The sequence below is a fragment of the Paroedura picta genome, chromosome 9 (genome assembly GCF_049243985.1).
Source record: "Paroedura picta isolate Pp20150507F chromosome 9, Ppicta_v3.0, whole genome shotgun sequence".
NCBI lineage: Eukaryota > Metazoa > Chordata > Lepidosauria > Squamata > Gekkonidae > Paroedura > Paroedura picta.
The window spans coordinates 24,207,836-24,224,113 of NC_135377.1; the positions used below are offsets into that span (position 1 = coordinate 24,207,836).

Consider the following 16,278-nt stretch of genomic DNA (forward strand, 5'->3'; position numbering starts at 1 on the left):
CTGAAATGGCCCCAAGAGCTGCTGTTGACTGTGGGATATACTTACATGTACTGATAGACTGCAGATAAGTTTCTGTAATGGGGCACACAGGAGCTCCCCAGACCGGTGTGGAGAGGAATTTAAACCTTCTTCCATGAGCACTATGGTGGCCAATCTAGAGTAGGCCTGTGCATGCCTGTTGATGATACGTAGTAATACATGAAGTCACGCTAGTGTTCAAATCCACATTAAGGCCTAAGCAGCCAAAGATATTTAAGTCCATGATTTGAGGACCAGCCTAAGCAGCTCTACTCATTTCGTTCATGAGGACTTAATCCCTGGTATAGGTTTTTAGCATTGCATCCTTGGTGACCCAAGGCTGGGATCTTTACATTTCCATTAGGCTATAAGAACAATGAAAATATTTGGATCAGGACATATTTTGGGGTGTGCTAACCTGTTCTGCTTCTGCTTGGTTAGAAGAATGGCATCCCAGAATAATCACCCTCTTAGGACTGGTGTGAAATATGTGTGGGGCTGGAGAGAAAACCATGTTCACTCTCCTAACCTTCTTGGGGAAAAGACAAGATCAAAATATAAAAGATAAAAATAAATACCACTGTACAATTCCTGTTTTCTTATTTGCTCCGGAACCATTGAGTCAATGCCTGGCTCATATGCTTTTCTTTTTGGGTACAGAATTCAGAGAACATAGCAGAGTAGCAAATTATGGCAACACTGCTGCTTTCTATAAAGACCTTGCAGAAATGCACGTAATTGCATTGTTCCAGAAAGGTAGTATTTCCTGTTCAGATAAACAGAGAAACAGCAGAAGATGCATTTTGATTGTTATTGACAAAAAAGAGAGCATAATTATGTAGAACACTTTGTCTGTGCTTTTCCATTAAAAGCTGTAGGTACTGATTTAATGTGTGAGCATTATTATTCCTTGCTAGCTGCAAAATCTAAGCACCAGCTCCTCTGGGCTCCAGGGGTGTAAAATGTGGGCAAGAAAGCAAAGGAAACTCCCAGTCCAAATTATACCACCATCTAGGGGAAAACACCATTCAATACTCAAGAGGAAATATTCTCAGCTCCAGATCGCTTGCCTCCCAGCTCCCAGCCTTGATATTTTTTTCATTAGTCTTGCAGCTGTTGGCCTTCAGGGCCATCATACTTATAAATATATCAAATACTAACATTGCATAGATGCACCATTCCACAGTTGTTGTGAAATGATTAGAGTTTAAAATACCTGTCACTATATTTGGCAAGATATGACCTTCTTCTTAGTACCACAGAACAATTAGTCTTTTATGAAATCTAGAGGTAGAATAAACTGTGAACAAGATAGTACAAAGTACTGATTCATTTATTGATTTTTTAAAAATCAAGTTTGTCCAAATTACATATGGCAATTTCATGACTGGAAACACCAGACATATTGATTTGGTTTGTAAGTTGCACAAACAGAATCGTGCTAGTTGAGGGCATCATCCCATCCTCCCCCTTCCCCCTGCAGCCATCTGTGCCCTCCCAAACTGCGTTCCTTTGGGGTAGTATTCTCCCAGCAACAGTATGGGGCAGGGACATAGTAGGAGGATGTGCAATGGGTACTACTACCAATCTCCAAGTGGTACCTGGAGATCTCCCACTATTACCATTGAACTGCAGGCAAACGAGGGGTTCCTGCTGGAAGAAATGGCTGCTTTGGAGGATGGACTGTGTGGTTGAAGTCCCTCCTATTTTGGTGATCCAGGCCCCAAATCTCCAGGTATTTCCTAACTCGCAGCTGGCACCCCTAACAGTGGGAGGGGAGACTGGCAAGAATCACTTGCCCCTCTTTTACTAATGAAAACTCCATTCTGCCCACAAATGGAAACCTGGGATCCAAGCACTTATTTGTCCATAAAAACATCAGTGTCCATTTGGCTATAGTGTCACCACCCCGAGCCAGGCATGGCACATGATGCATAGTTCTAGAGAAGCAAAAGGTAACTCTTTCCCCACATTCACACACAAACACCATTTCCCTACACTCCTGAGGCTTATTCAGTGCTATGATTCAAGAGGTCCCATGTTCAATTCCTGGCATGGGAGAATTGAAAAGGGTTATGTAGCAGTAACAGCGGAAAAGCTCATGGCCTCAGCTATCGGACAAATACTGCTAATCAGAGCAGACAAGGCTTTGTTCGGTTGGATTCATTTTCAGCCATTTCATGCATCCGTTTTCATTGGGAAGGTCAATAGCTCAGCATGGCAGTGCATGCTTTTAATGCATGAGATCCTTGGTTTAACTCCTAAATTTCTGGGTTAAAATGGGATGCCAGTTAATATGGATAGAAAAGTTCACAGTCTGAGAGGCCTTGGAAAGCTGCTGCTAGGCAAACTGGGCCAGGCTAATACCCAAAGATCTCATTCAGTATATGGTAGTTTCCTCAGTTCATTAAGCAGGAATAAACAGCTAAGAGTAGCCATTAAATCAAGTGTACAGTCTGGCCATTAAATCAAGTGTACTGTCTCTTGTGGCGCAGGGTGGTAAGGGGGCAGATATGCTGTCTGAAGATGTCTGCCCATGAGACTGGGAGTTCAATCCGAGCAGCCAGCTCAAAGTTGACTCAGCCTTCCATCCTTCCGAGGTCAGTAAAATGAGTACCCAGCTTGCTGGGAGGGGGGACGGTAATGACTGGGGAAGGCACTGGCAAACCACCCCGTATTGAGTCTGCCATGAAAACGCTAGAGGGCATCACCCCAAGGGTCAGACATGACCCGGTGCTTGCACAGGGGATACCTTTACCTTTACCTTTAGATGGACAAAGATTTGGGCTGTACATGAAAAACTGTTAGTTAAAAATATGCAAATCTCATTCCTGATGTTAATCTAGGGTGAAAGGGAATTCGGTTTTAGCTGGGATCTGAAACTACTGCTTATGTTATCTGTCTTATGCCCCAAAAGGTTGGTCTGACTTTATCCACCTAGAACTGTTTGGATTGCTTCTGAGTGACAGAAAAGCCACACATCTCCACCATTACTTATTTCCTTGTACTTTCTAATGTCAATTGTAACCAAGGGAAATACTGGAGGTGAAAAATGTGGGCAAAGAGCTAACTGAAATTTGTCAATTCGGGGAATTTTGAGGAATTTGCAGACTACCAACTCTCCGTCTGCAAGAGCAGCAGGGAAAATGAGATTCTGTGAGATAAAACTAAATACCAATAAAACAGAAATAATAAGACCAGTAATCTCAGAAACATTAAAATGCAGTGCCAGAAGCCAATCTAACAGTTTGGTAGAATGGAGAGCTAGTGTGTAATTTGTGAGTAGACCATACTCTTGGAAGGACTACCAATCAAAATGAAATTTCATCTGATTATTGTGTCTTGATTTTCTGCTTCACTGGGAAAGTGAAGGAGAGAGGAGGGGCCATTTGGAGAAAGGGTGATTTTAGATGATATGTACTGGACATGTGCTTCAGCCAGCCAGAAGCCCTTTTTCACATAACACAGCACTGTCCCCTTCAAGAGTGCTGCCATAAGATTAAGCGCAACTGTGGTACACATGATTGCCATGTGAAGTGAGGAGTGGAACTCTGGGCAGTTTTAGGAGACAATTCTGTATGGCTTCTGTTGCTTTGTATGGAATAATGAAGAGGACCCCTAGGTCATTATGCCTCTTCATCTGTCATAAACATACAATGAAGAAAACAATAACAGGAATCAAAAGGACTCTCAAATCTCTAAGTATGCAGTTTTCAGCTCGTCAGGTGGTTAAGTCAGAGAGAGAGACAGCTAAAACACCGCTCTCCCCATTGCCATTTGAACCAGGCAAATTGTAACCTGACAGACATGAGAATAATCTCCCTCAAACCAATTGTTAATCTAGTCACAGTTCTATTTTGCAATCAAAGTGACTCATAGCGGCTCATCTCCAGGAGAGAGAAAAATGGGATTTATATGTGACATTTTATTCCATCTCCTTCCTCTCCCTTGACACTATAAATATCCAGGATTTTTACCCCCCGCCTTGTACGCTCTGCCTCACTGACACAATAATGTGGCATCAACCAAAATTTAAAGTATTTAATTAATTTACTATTTTACATTGGCTCAATGCCATGCTATGGACTGCCAGAAAACACAACATTAAAGTGTCAAAGACAAATCGGTCTGGCATATATACTACTATCATTGCTGCCTGCTCAAGATGTGGCCCAAAGAGTCACCACAGGGAGGCACTGAAAACTTCCCCCTAAATAAGTGCAGCAGGGTGTCTAAGAATGGAAGTGAACCATCCACCCCACCTGGAGGGGCAAATAATCATCCTACAGTTCTCTCCTCCTGCCCAAATTAAAGCCTTTCCCATGGGCAGCCTCAAGGTTCTGTCAGTACTGAGCTAAAGCAGCTATCCCATTCACTGAGGCTACAGTAACATGGAGCTGTTTGCATAAGACAGCAAGGGAGAAGGCTGGCTTCTCTTAGTTGACTGGGGTAATGTAACGTTTACTTCATAAATTTGTTCAGGGGCGGCAGCCCAACCCCCACAATCACCTGCTCCAGAAGAGACTCCAGGCCTGAAGAGAGGGGAATATAAGATCAGCCTAACAACAACAACAATAATAATATAATAAGGTAAAGGTAAAGGTATCCCCTGTGCAAGCACCGAGTCATGTCTGACCCTTGGGGTGACGCCCTCTAGCGTTTTCATGGCAGACTCAATACGGGGTGGTTTGCCAGTGCCTTCCCCAGTCATGACCGTTTACCCCCCAGCAAGCTGGGTACTCATTTTACCGACCTCGGAAGGATGGAAGGCTGAGTCAACCTTGAGCCGGCTGCTGGGATTGAACTCCCAACCTCATGGGCAAAGCTTTCAGACGGCTGCCTTACCACTCTGCGCCACAAGAGGCTCTTCATATATAATAATGTAATAATATAATAATGTATAATAATTCCCCAAAGTCTCAAAGCCTTAAACACATTTGTACATATCCAAATCAACTAGATCAATCCAAAGCCACCTTTAATTTCCCAATTGGGGAAGTGCAGATGTCAAGTTGCAGAATGGTGACTGCTTGCCTGATGTTCTGGGCAGGGAGGCCCAAATTTTGGTGTTGTTTCTGGCCTCAACCACAGGTGTGGAACACCTCTGTTTCTCAGGCCTTGTGGAACTGTCCCTAGTCCTGCAGGGCCCTGCTCTCTCCAGGAAGACTGCTCTGTATGTTATATGTTCTGATGAGCCTGTTGCTGCTTCCAGGGCAGCCCCACAACCCCCCCCCCCAAAAAAAAGCTGCCTAGTAATGCTTATTTAAAGGAAATATCATTGTTAAAGAAGAGACTATTATGTTCAAAGTACCCCTTCTTCAGCAGGCGGTAGCCAAAGTCACGAATGGGTCAGTAACACACTAGGCATGTTAATTCCACATCACAAATATGTGGGGCAGAGATGCAGGCCCTCAAGGGCAGTCATGCACTCTTCCAACATATATTTTGGCCCGCAAATTGGTTTGGCGTATTTTACTTTTCTTTCAGCACCACGCTGTTGTCTTCACACATCTGTTAAAGAATTATTACTGAGTGTTTTCAGGCATGATCTCAAACCAGTCGACAATATAAGGATATAAAAAAGCAAACCATTTTTCATTTGAAATATTTTCACTTGGGTTCAGGTTTTGCTTCCATTTCCAAGAAATGCTGATCTGGTGTTTGTCAGCTGCAGACTGACTATTTTTCTTCCCTCTCCCCCTTTACTTGGTTACCCTGGATACAAAAGATGAATGATTCATCCAGGGACTTGGCCCAGCATTTCTCCTCAGAAAAAAATCACCCACTAAATGAGGACCTCTGTGTCTTTGGAGGGGCTAGTTTTCCCACTGAACCGATATAGCATTCTTTGTTGATCTGACTCCAAGTTGCTCAGCTAAGGCCTGTTAGCCAACATTTACATTTTCTTTCATCGCTTATGAATTAATGAGCCAGGTGTCTGAAAGACTGCCTAGAAAAACACTCATGGAGCCAGATCACGAGAGATGCTGTAATTCCATCCCCAGCACCTCCCCACCAAATCTGTACATTGTAAGAAAAGGTCCTTGGCTCTGGCCTCTCATATCTCATTAGCCAAAGTGCTCGACTTAGGTGAGCCTTTTTCAAACTTTTGACCATGGAGGAGCCCCTGAAATGTTGTTCAGGCTTCAAGGAACCCTGGAAGTGGTGACAGGCCCCTTCAGAGAAGTGGGTGTGTAAGTAAGATGCAGGAGCCAGCCGTTCAATCAATCGATAATTTATTATTATTATTATTATTGTTACTAGCCCAAAAGCCCATTTCATACAAATGCATACAAAATGCAATGGGCGCTAGCGGAGGCTGTGATGGAAAGCGGGAATGGGGGGGGATGGAGGCACCTCGGCGTGCCGTGGAGACGCGGATGAGGTCTTAAGGCAGCGAAGCATGTTGGCGGCAGGGCCAAAGCCCCCTCCGCCGCAACCCCGGGCCCCCTGCCCCGTGGCAAGGCTGCGGGTTCCCTGCGGCCCGCCGAGCACACCCGTTGCCTCTGCGAGATGGCGGGTGTGCTCGGCGGGCCACGGGGAAGGCCTCCCCGTCCCTACCCCCCCTCGGAGAGCATGCAGCCTCCCCGCTGCCCACCAAGCACACCCAAAGCCTCTCCTGTGGGTCAGGTGTAGGTTTGCTAAAGAGTTACCAGTTCTGAGTTGGAAAATACTTGGAGATGGGGGGGGGGAGCTAAAAAAGGCAGAGCTTGGGGAGGGGAGGGACTTTGGTGGTGTGTAATGCTGTATTCACTTTCCAAAGGGACAAGTTTCTACAGGTGAACATCTCTGTCACCTAGAGATCAGGTGGAATCCAAGATCTCCAGCTACCACTGGAGCCTGGCAGCCCTAATTTGCTACTCCCTAGAGGAAGGGTTTAAGCCAGAATAAAAACACTTCAGGCCAGAACCCTCCTGCTTTAAGAGTCAAATAATCTCAGCCAATCTCAGCTAGGCTGCAGCCTGCTATACAGCTCTGAAGTTAGCTGCACTACTTCCAGATAATAGTCCAGTAGCATCTTTACGACCAACAAATATTTATTCAAGGCATGAGCTTTCGAGTGCAAACATTCGAAAGCTCACACCTTGAATAAATCTTTGTTAGTCTTGAAGGTGCTCCTGGACTCTGATTTTATTGTGCTGCTTCAGACCGATGCAACTACCCAGCTGAATCAATACTTCCAGACAATTCATCATTGAAGAAAACATCAAGTGCAGTGGTGGCCAAACTGTGAGCTTCTACTAGCATACTTTGTGCTGGTAATGGCAGTCCATGAACACCTGGAGAACCACAGTTTGGCCACCACTGGTCTAGTGAATCTGGACTGTTTCTTGCTTACCCTGGACAGTTCCCTGGCCTGCTGCTCAGCTTTCTTCTCAAGCCTCAGGAGTGGTGGTGATAACCTGCATTCCTTTTTGGTCTACAAATACTTTCTCAGCCTGCCAACTCTCTTTGCAGCCTCCAAAACATACTCGGTAATTAATGCCTTACATTGGTTTGGGCTAAGAATCAAGAAGGGAAATCCCATAATCTCAAACCCACACCAGGACCAACCACATTCATTAAGCAGACTAGGCAAATATGTTTCCCATATACTTGAGCCATAATCACCACTGAACTTTTAACATGACAGTAAATAAAAACTCCTCCTTACCTTCTTTGTTTTGTCCATTGCCTTCAGAATAGATACATTGAGGTCTTCCAAAGCAGACAGCACATTTTCATACTCTCCCAGGTGCTGGGAAAAATATTCTAGATGAAGTAGAAATTGTCAACTCAAAAAAACAGAAATTATCCAGGAATTATGTAAAACAATCAGTACTTTGATTACACGTACTCAGAACATCTGAAGAATATTAGAGTGCCCTGGCAAGTTTATATATTAGACCAGGGGTAGCCAACCTGTTCATGGACTACAATTCCCATGGGAATTGTAGTCCATGAACATCTGGAGGACCACAGGTTGATTACCCCTGTATTAGACCACCTGACAAGTTTATATATTTCAGGAGTCCCCACCTTTGAGAGTTGCCAGCCTTCTACAAACACTTGCCAGGAGCTAGGAAAGGTGTTGGTGGGCACCACATTGAGCAACTCTGATTTATTTCATGATAGCTATACCCTAATTTTCTCCCTCGAAGCAGCTTACAACATAGTGTTCATCTGCTCCATATTATCCTCCAAGCTCGGCTGTGGGAGAACAACTGGCCCTAAGTTACTAAGAGCAGAGTAGGGACTCGAACCTGGGTCTTCCACAGCTTTGTCTGATATTGCAACCACCCTACTATGCTCCAAAGCAAAGGTGAGGTTTGAAGCAGAGTCTTCTGGGTGCATGGTTCAGTCCCTAAGCCATGAAATCACTAAGACTATGGAATACTGCCCAAAGATTAAAAGAAAATAATTTGGCAGCAAATCCCTAGAATTCTAAATAGATTCAAATGAAGGGAGGGTTGAAGAGACGCCTAGGCTGAATCGTGTTATTTTCTTAATTTCCCAATGAACAAAGGGAAGTATATTTCAACAAGATCAATTAGTGAAGGAAGCACAGAAGGAAAGTAAATAAAGATTTGGCATTCCTCTCCTAGACCGTTTATGCACTGGAGGTTTCATGCTGGGCTGCAGGCTGGAGATTTAGTTGTGGCAGGTTGCCCCACCTCTTCCTGCATCCACACCAGGGAGCATTTGGCCCAGAGCACCTCATCCGCCCCTGATTTGTGCTCCTGCACGGGAGCTGGGGCAGTGAAGTTCCCAGTGCGTAAACAGTCCTAGAACAGCTGATGTACATGTTAAAAGCATTGGGCTAAGGAGAAATACTAAAGTCCACAACAAAGAGACTGAAAAAAAAACATACCACCAAAGATTTAGGTCTCTGTTTCTGTCCTCCTTTAGAACTTTCACATGTTCCTCAAGTATTACCATAGCAAACATACCTAACTCAATGAGGCTTTTCAGCCCTTCTTCTCTCATAGCATTTGTTTGGCTTGCCATAAGCTAAAAATCTAGAACTTTATGCTAGAACTCCAGTGCTGGAATCTGGCTTGTAAATATCTCTGTCAGCTTTGAAAATATGTTTCTGGAGTGATCAGATTCAGTAAAGGTCTTGTAACTGCTGTGCAGGAGAGAGAGTTTCAGCAGGGGCTGCTTTCTATGCCCAAGATTTCAGAATTGGAATCATCTCTGTGTGACAGCATACTTTCTTCCGTATAACTACAAAAGATGTGGGAACTTTATACTATATATGCACAAAGGAAAGGGGACTTTCCAAGGAGATATCTGAATTTTGAACAATACGTTACAGCTAAATTTTGATCTGCAGTCGCTGCAGTTGTAACTCAGCACTAACTAAAAATGGTTATTGAGCTCCACAGCACTGTTAGGTGTTTCTGGCTGCTATATATAAGTGGCTAGCATTATCAAAGAGGATCAGCTCTGGCAAAAGGATTTATGTGTTCAGGGTCCGCAATCTTCTAATAGGGTCCAAACATAATTTCCCGGGTCTTGAACAAGCTTATGACCTGGGTGCCCCCTCACCAGTTCCATACTGCACATACAATCGATCATACACTAAAAAAAATCTGATTTATTTCTGAAAGGTCACAGAAAGCCTATAAGACAGAAATGGACTTGTAGTCCTCAATTCCCCCTTCTGGAGCCCTGGTAGTATACTTGTCCTCCTGTGGAGTTTAAGGATAATAGGATATGTGATTTATAGTGTTAGTACAGCTAGTACAGCTGACAATCTGACCTAGATGCTGTGTAAAATTGCAAGCATGCATTTTTTCACACTGTTGCAGTCAGAGTTTTAACCTTGGAATAGACAAATCACACATAGGTAAAACCAAGGTCCACTGATCATTATGACAAGCTAGTGATTATATGGCTTCATTATTACAAACTAGTCAATATATGGCTTCACGTCCCAAATATTTGAGGAATATCTGTGAGACCCCCGCAGAAATAATCAGTTCAGCTTCTTCATTCAAATAACAATTAAGAAAAAAAAAACTTACCAAACAGCTCTTCCGTGTCAATGTTGCTGAAAAAGGACATCATAACATGAGGGACATATTTCAATTATATACATCAGTTTTAATCTCACATTTTAATCATGTATGTATAGCCCAACCTATTCCAAAACCTCTGGATCAGTCACAATAGCAAAAATCTGCCAAATTACAGCTCTAGTCTATTATATCCCCCCTTTCTTTTCCTCAGGTGAACCAAAGACCAGTCCAAAGAAGTTGGTTGTGTGATTCTTTCATTAGATCTGGTGTTCAGCTATTCTGCAGTGTGAAACAGTCCTCCAACCTGGTGGCAGCCACAAAAGGTTTCCAAGTGTATCATTAACAGTGACACCGTCTTCAGAATAGATCAGCCTAAAGACACACAAAGGACTCAGTTTAAGAGTTTGAAGCTGATCAGCAGATATGACCACTCTGCTTGTCTGTTGATGGCATTCACGAGCTTCCCTCCTACCTCCCCTGCACACATAGAGAGTACATGCCATGTGGTGTATTGATTAGAGTCTTCAGCTAGTGCTGAAGACCCAGGCTCATATTGCCATTTGCTATGAAATTTACTAGGTGACCTTAGGCCACTCACCATCTCCCAGCATAAACGACCTACTTCACAGAGTTGTTGTGAGGAGAAAATAGCGGAAGAGAGAGCCATATATGTTCCTTGGAGAAATGGCCAGGCAAAAATCCAACAAATTATATACACACAAACAAGCATAAATGAAAGCTACCTGGTTTCAGAAGGCTTCAGTCAAACTCCAATGCTCTGTGGTGTCCAAATGTAGGCATTTGGGCAAACGGGAATTTTGGTTACTCCTAGTTTGGACAGCTGATTTGTGGGGAAGAAATGAACTCCGACCATCTTAAGCACCTACGCTAAAATGTCAGATTTAACTGGCTCCTCAGGGCCACATGAGGGGGATGGGGGTCTTGCAACAGAATAGGATCATCTCATCCAGAACTGACTCCAGAATGTCTGAATGTAGGCCTAGAAGAACAGGGAGCTGGTGAAGAGCACTGGAATCAATAGTGCTGTGACTGGATTTCAGTGCAGCAGAGTGAAGACATTTCTGAAGCACTGCTCCACTTCTGCCACTGAGTGGTGCAAGCCTACATAAAAGTCTAGTTCTCTGGCTCAGAAGAACTCTTTACCCTGTGTGGAATATGCTTATCAGAATGCAACTCAAACCACCTGTCTATGCTTTCAGAACGTATGAAATTCCCAGTGCCATTAAAAGGCAGAATGGAGCAGCTGACGGTAACAAAGCAAGATAATAACAGGCACAATTTCTCAAGTCACAACATCTAGAAATCTGGAACACAATTTTGCTTCCTTGCAGAAGAGGAGAATTCAAAAGGCTGCATTGACTGTGCAGCTGGTGATGTGAGCACTGAATTGGCTTTTGCGAGTCTCAGAATTCTGGCAATAAGAGCCTCCAGAATCTGCGTAGGGCATAACGGCAGGCTCCTGAACAGAGACCACAGAGGTTCGGCGTGTTGTGTGCTGAGTGTCAGATTTTGTTTGGCCATAAGCAATGACACTTCAGAGCACCCTCTCGACCGTTTATGCACTGGAGGTTTCATGCCGGGCTGCAGGCTGGAGTTTTAGTTGTGGCAGGTTGCCCCATCTCTTCCTGCATCCACATGGGGGAGCATTTGGCCTGGTGTGCCTCATCCGCCCCCAATTTGTGCTCCTGCACAGGAGCTAGGGCAGTGAAGTTCCCAGTGCATAAACGGTCCTCTTGGTAAAAACATTCAGCTCTCAGTCTAGATGGTGGTTTGTACATCAATCTCCTGTTAGCCTAAGCTGCACATCCTTGTTTGGATGGAGGTGGCAGTCTGAACTATAGTTTATGCACTACAATTTATTTTAATGCTTGAATACAGCCAAAAGGTCTGCTCTCTCTCACAAGCTCTTTTTCTGTATTTTGCTAGGTGCCTGCCTTCAATGGGTGAACTCTTGCCTCTGCCCTCTATTGCCTGTGCTTCATCCCACCTTCAGCAGGAGAAGGGGTGGTGGTATGACGCCACCATTGTGATTTCCAGATGTCAGTGATGATTCCCCCTCCAAAGCTCTACACACACACTACGCATTGGGGGGGGGATTGTGGGCACAGGAGGGCAGGATGCTGTTTCTGTTGGCTGCAGAGCAGAGGACACGCAGTAAGGGGTTTAAACTTCAAGTACAACGATATAGGCTAGATATCAGGAAAAAAAAATTTCACAGTCAGAGTAGTTCAGCAGTGGAATAGGCTGCCTAAGGAGGTGGCGAGCTCACCCTCACTGGCAGTCTTTAAGCAAAGGTTGGATACACACTTTTCTTGGATGCTTTAGGATGGTTAGGGCTGATCTTGCGTTGAGCAGGGGGTTGGACTAGATGGCCTGTATGGCCCCTTCCAACTCTATGATTCTATGATTCTTATTTTGTAACCATATTGAATATGCCTGCATTTCCCCGAGAAATAAAAAATACTAAAGAGCACCACACTGTATAACTGTAATTGACAGGACGTGTCAGCCAATGACAGAGAAGCTGCAGTAGATAAGAGGTTTTTTTAAAAAACAGTAATGTTAACGAGAATGGACTCTTAAATGCTTAGAGAACCAGAACTTCCTACAGTGTGTTTTGCTTATTGTTTGGTTCTGGAAATCTATCACTTGAAAATTAATTTGGCTGTCTGCTATTCTACATTCTTCAGATGAAGATATATGTCAGAACAAGATGCCTGCCTGTCCTTGTGTAGGACTTCAAATGGGTTTTATTTATTTACTTGATTTATACACTGCCCTTCTGGCAGGCCAGCTCAGGTGCATTTAGTATATGTTAATTATGACCTATCCCAACCTGGATGGCTCAAGCTACCTTGATCTCCTCCGATCTCAGAATCAAAGAAGGCTCAGTCCTGGTTAGTATCTGGATGGGAGACTACTAAGGAAGCCTAGGGTGGCAAACCACCTCTGAACATCTCTTGCCTTCAAAATCCTCTGGGGCAGGGGTAGTCAACCTGTGGTCCTCCAGATGTCCATGGACTACAATTCCCATGAGCCCCTGCCAGCAAGCACTGGCAGGGGCTCATGGGAATTGTAATCCATGGGCATCTGGAGGACCACAGGTTGACTACCCCTACTCTGGGGTCTCCACAACTTAGCTGCAACTTGACAGTACTTTCCACCACTGCCAATTATTATTCATGTGTGTTCCTTGAGAGGTTCTTCTTGAATATATTTAGTAAAGGTGAGTTGAATTCTGTTCAGATCATCATTTTTCTCATTTTAAATACTGCCCTAAGGATTTTCTTCACCAGCTGACATGTCCTGTCCATTATATTTATACAGTGTGGTAGTTTTTAATAATTTTTCCTTTCTGTTTGTACAAACTGTGCTCCCATTCGGTGTGGTCTTTTTTCCTTGTACGCCATTTCCCTGAGGATTCCGTAATCAAAACAGTTCTTATGCAAGTACAAAGTCAGTAAGGAGAATCTCTGCATCCATAATGAGTCTCAAACTGTTTCATTCGTTAATAATTTTCAGAAAATGCTTCTCAGAAAAGAGGCCTCCGTTTAGGCCATATTTAAATTGCAGACGTGCCTGTACTTAGTACTGGGGTGGGGGTGGGGACCAGGCTGCCTAAAAATGTGCATGTAATGTCCCCCATTATATTATTCTTCCATCTTGCCTAATAAGACAATTATATGGCAGGCAGCAGTGTAGGACCCCTTACAGCGTGAAGATTATTATGGATGGATGGATACATGTGGTTGACAAAATGACTAAAAGTTTCCAGATGCTGACAGAAATGACATACCCACTTAAGGAAATACTCAAGATGGACTACCGATGGGCATATAAAATGTCTCTTGGGAAGACTTAACAGGAGGCTTTTGCTCATCCTCAGGATTTGGCAGATGATCATATTTCAGCCAGAAAAGTAATGTCCTCCCAATAGGCTTCCTAAATCTAGGGGGTAATGGCTGAAGAAGGTAGATGTAATGTTACTTCAGTATGACACTCTAAGAATTACCCTGTATCTTTGTAGTAAAGACCATAAAGACAGGGGAAATTCCTAGAGCATCACCATCATCTCTCTCTCCTATTTCCCCCCCACTCCTCAAATTATCAGGGGTGGGGGATTGCCTGCCACCAACAGGCAAATGGCAAACCTAACCCTTCTTTCCATAGGTACACAAGTTACTTTTGCAGTCCAATTGCCAGAAGTGTTGTGATTGGACCAGCATCGTGTTATGCGTGTGGACAGCTGCATGGTAATATATTCTAGCTGTGTCTGCCTACCATGTCTCCTCTCTGTTTGGGGCAGATCACTGCCCTTATTTTTTGTCTTTTGGCACACTTTGTTACAAAATTTTATTATTGTGAGATATTAGAGCTGTTATTCTTGAGAACAAGTATCCCCAAACTTGTTGGGTTTGTGAGGACTCTTGGGAGATAGTGGACACCATAACAAAATATGGCTGAACCAATCACAAGTTATTGAGAAGTCCAAACTTTGGCTCTTCCTATGATAGAAGCAGTTGATTCTGCCCTTCCACTCACAATTAGGAATTGTATCACATGGTGTTGGTGTGTATGTAAAAGCACAATGATGTCGCTTAGCAAAGATGGACCTTTCATACAGGGAAATCACGCTAAATGTAAAATGCAATTAGTGTCAAAGTATTTCCTCCCACAGCCAGACCAAAATGTGCAGATGTCACAAAAGAAGATTTGTGAGAGTAGAGCTGCCAGCCTCCAGGTGGGGCCTGGAGATCTCTTGATCCCCAAATAGGGATGTAAGCCTCCAGGAGGGACCTGGGGATCCCCTGGAATTATAGCTCATCCTCCAGGCTACAAAGATAATTCCCCTGCAGAAAATGGATGTTTTGGAAGACAGACTATGCAGCATTGTCTTCCACTGAGGTCTCTGTCCTCTCCAGGATCCGTTCTCATATCTCCAGGAGTTTTTCAACCTAAATCTGGCAACCTTATCCCTCCCTTCCCCCATGAGTGGCTAGGGGGGAACCTGGCAACCCTGTCCCCAGATGACAGAAATCAGTTCCCCTGGATAAAATGGCTGGTTTGGATGCTGGGCTCCACCCTCACAAGGCTCCAATTCATGGAGGCTAAGAACCTTATTTGAGGCCTTGACAACAACTCTCAAATTTGAGGTTCTGAGACTGGCAATCCAGTATAAGGGTCTGTTTTGTGAGTAAATTAACCTGTTTGTGTGGTTCGTTGATAAGCATACTTCTTAGGAGACAAAATCAGTATGCCATCGCTGCACAAGGAGAGCTTGGAAGCCGCAGCTGGTGTTAATCAGCGTAATCAGAACAGCTTGGTAAAGGTAGCTGCAGGCTTGATAGAGACCCAGCTTACACCAGCTGAGCCCCAAATCCCTAGTTGTCATTTTGAATCTTCTTAATGTGGAATATTTAGCTTTGCTATAAGGGGGGGTGGGAAGGAGGAAAATTGAGATAGGATTTTCTGATTTGCATATTTCTGCTTTTATACTGTATTAAATATAATCATATCCACTCCACAAGTCTTTTTCTAGATGTTTCTCCCTGATACATTTTAGAAGATTGTTTCTAAGCAGGCCTAAATACCAATGCCGCTATTTCTATTACTTAAGAGTAAACACTGGCAGGAGCTGGCAGGAGCTCATAGGAATGTAGTCCATGGACATCTGGAGGACCACAGGTTGACTACCCCTGCTCTAGACTACAGAGATCAGTCTTAGAGTTGTTTCTAAATGCCGCCTCTCAATCTCCAGGAATTTCCCTGCCTTGAATTCAGAATCTTACCCATGAATGGCAGGCTTTTGTGGTAATGCAACACCATCATTGGGAAAGCCACAACTACTAAATTTCTGCCTAAGACAAAAGATGGCAGGCTAAGTTATTGCTTATCTAATATATTTATACTCTGCTTTCTTGAACTGACTGAGGCTTATAAGTTTTGCTAGATTCCAACAGGCCTGCAGATCTTCCAGAATTACAACTGGTCACCAACCTACAGATCTCAATTCCCCTGGAAAAAATGAAGGCCTTATAACCTACTGCTATCCCTCTCCTACCCAGGTTCTACCCACAAACCTCAGGGAATTTCACAGCTTGGAGTTGGCAAACCAACTTATAGGTGGCTTATAATGGGCAGTAATGGGTTTAAACTACAAGTACAACAATTTAGGCTAGATATCAGGAAAAATTTTTCACCGTCAGAGTAGTTCAGCAGTGGAATAGGCTGCCTA

The 16,278-nt window shown here is 43.9% G+C and overlaps 1 protein-coding gene across 6 annotated transcripts in view; it reads right to left on the reverse strand.

Moving 5' to 3' along the window:
* NECAB1 (N-terminal EF-hand calcium binding protein 1) overlaps window positions 1-16,278 on the reverse strand; it is a 92,595-nt gene that overhangs the window by 28,266 nt on the left and 48,051 nt on the right. For all 6 annotated transcript variants that reach the window (XR_013234055.1, XR_013234056.1, XR_013234054.1 and 3 more), the window contains 2 exons: window positions 10,029-10,054; window positions 7,673-7,770 (listed from right to left, as the gene is read on the reverse strand). Coding sequence is in view for 3 of the 6 variants with exons in the window: in XM_077351943.1 (XP_077208058.1) it covers window positions 7,673-7,770; window positions 10,029-10,054 (124 nt within the window). In the remaining 3 variants the exon portion in view is untranslated. The remainder of the gene's footprint in view (window positions 1-7,672; window positions 7,771-10,028; window positions 10,055-16,278) is intronic.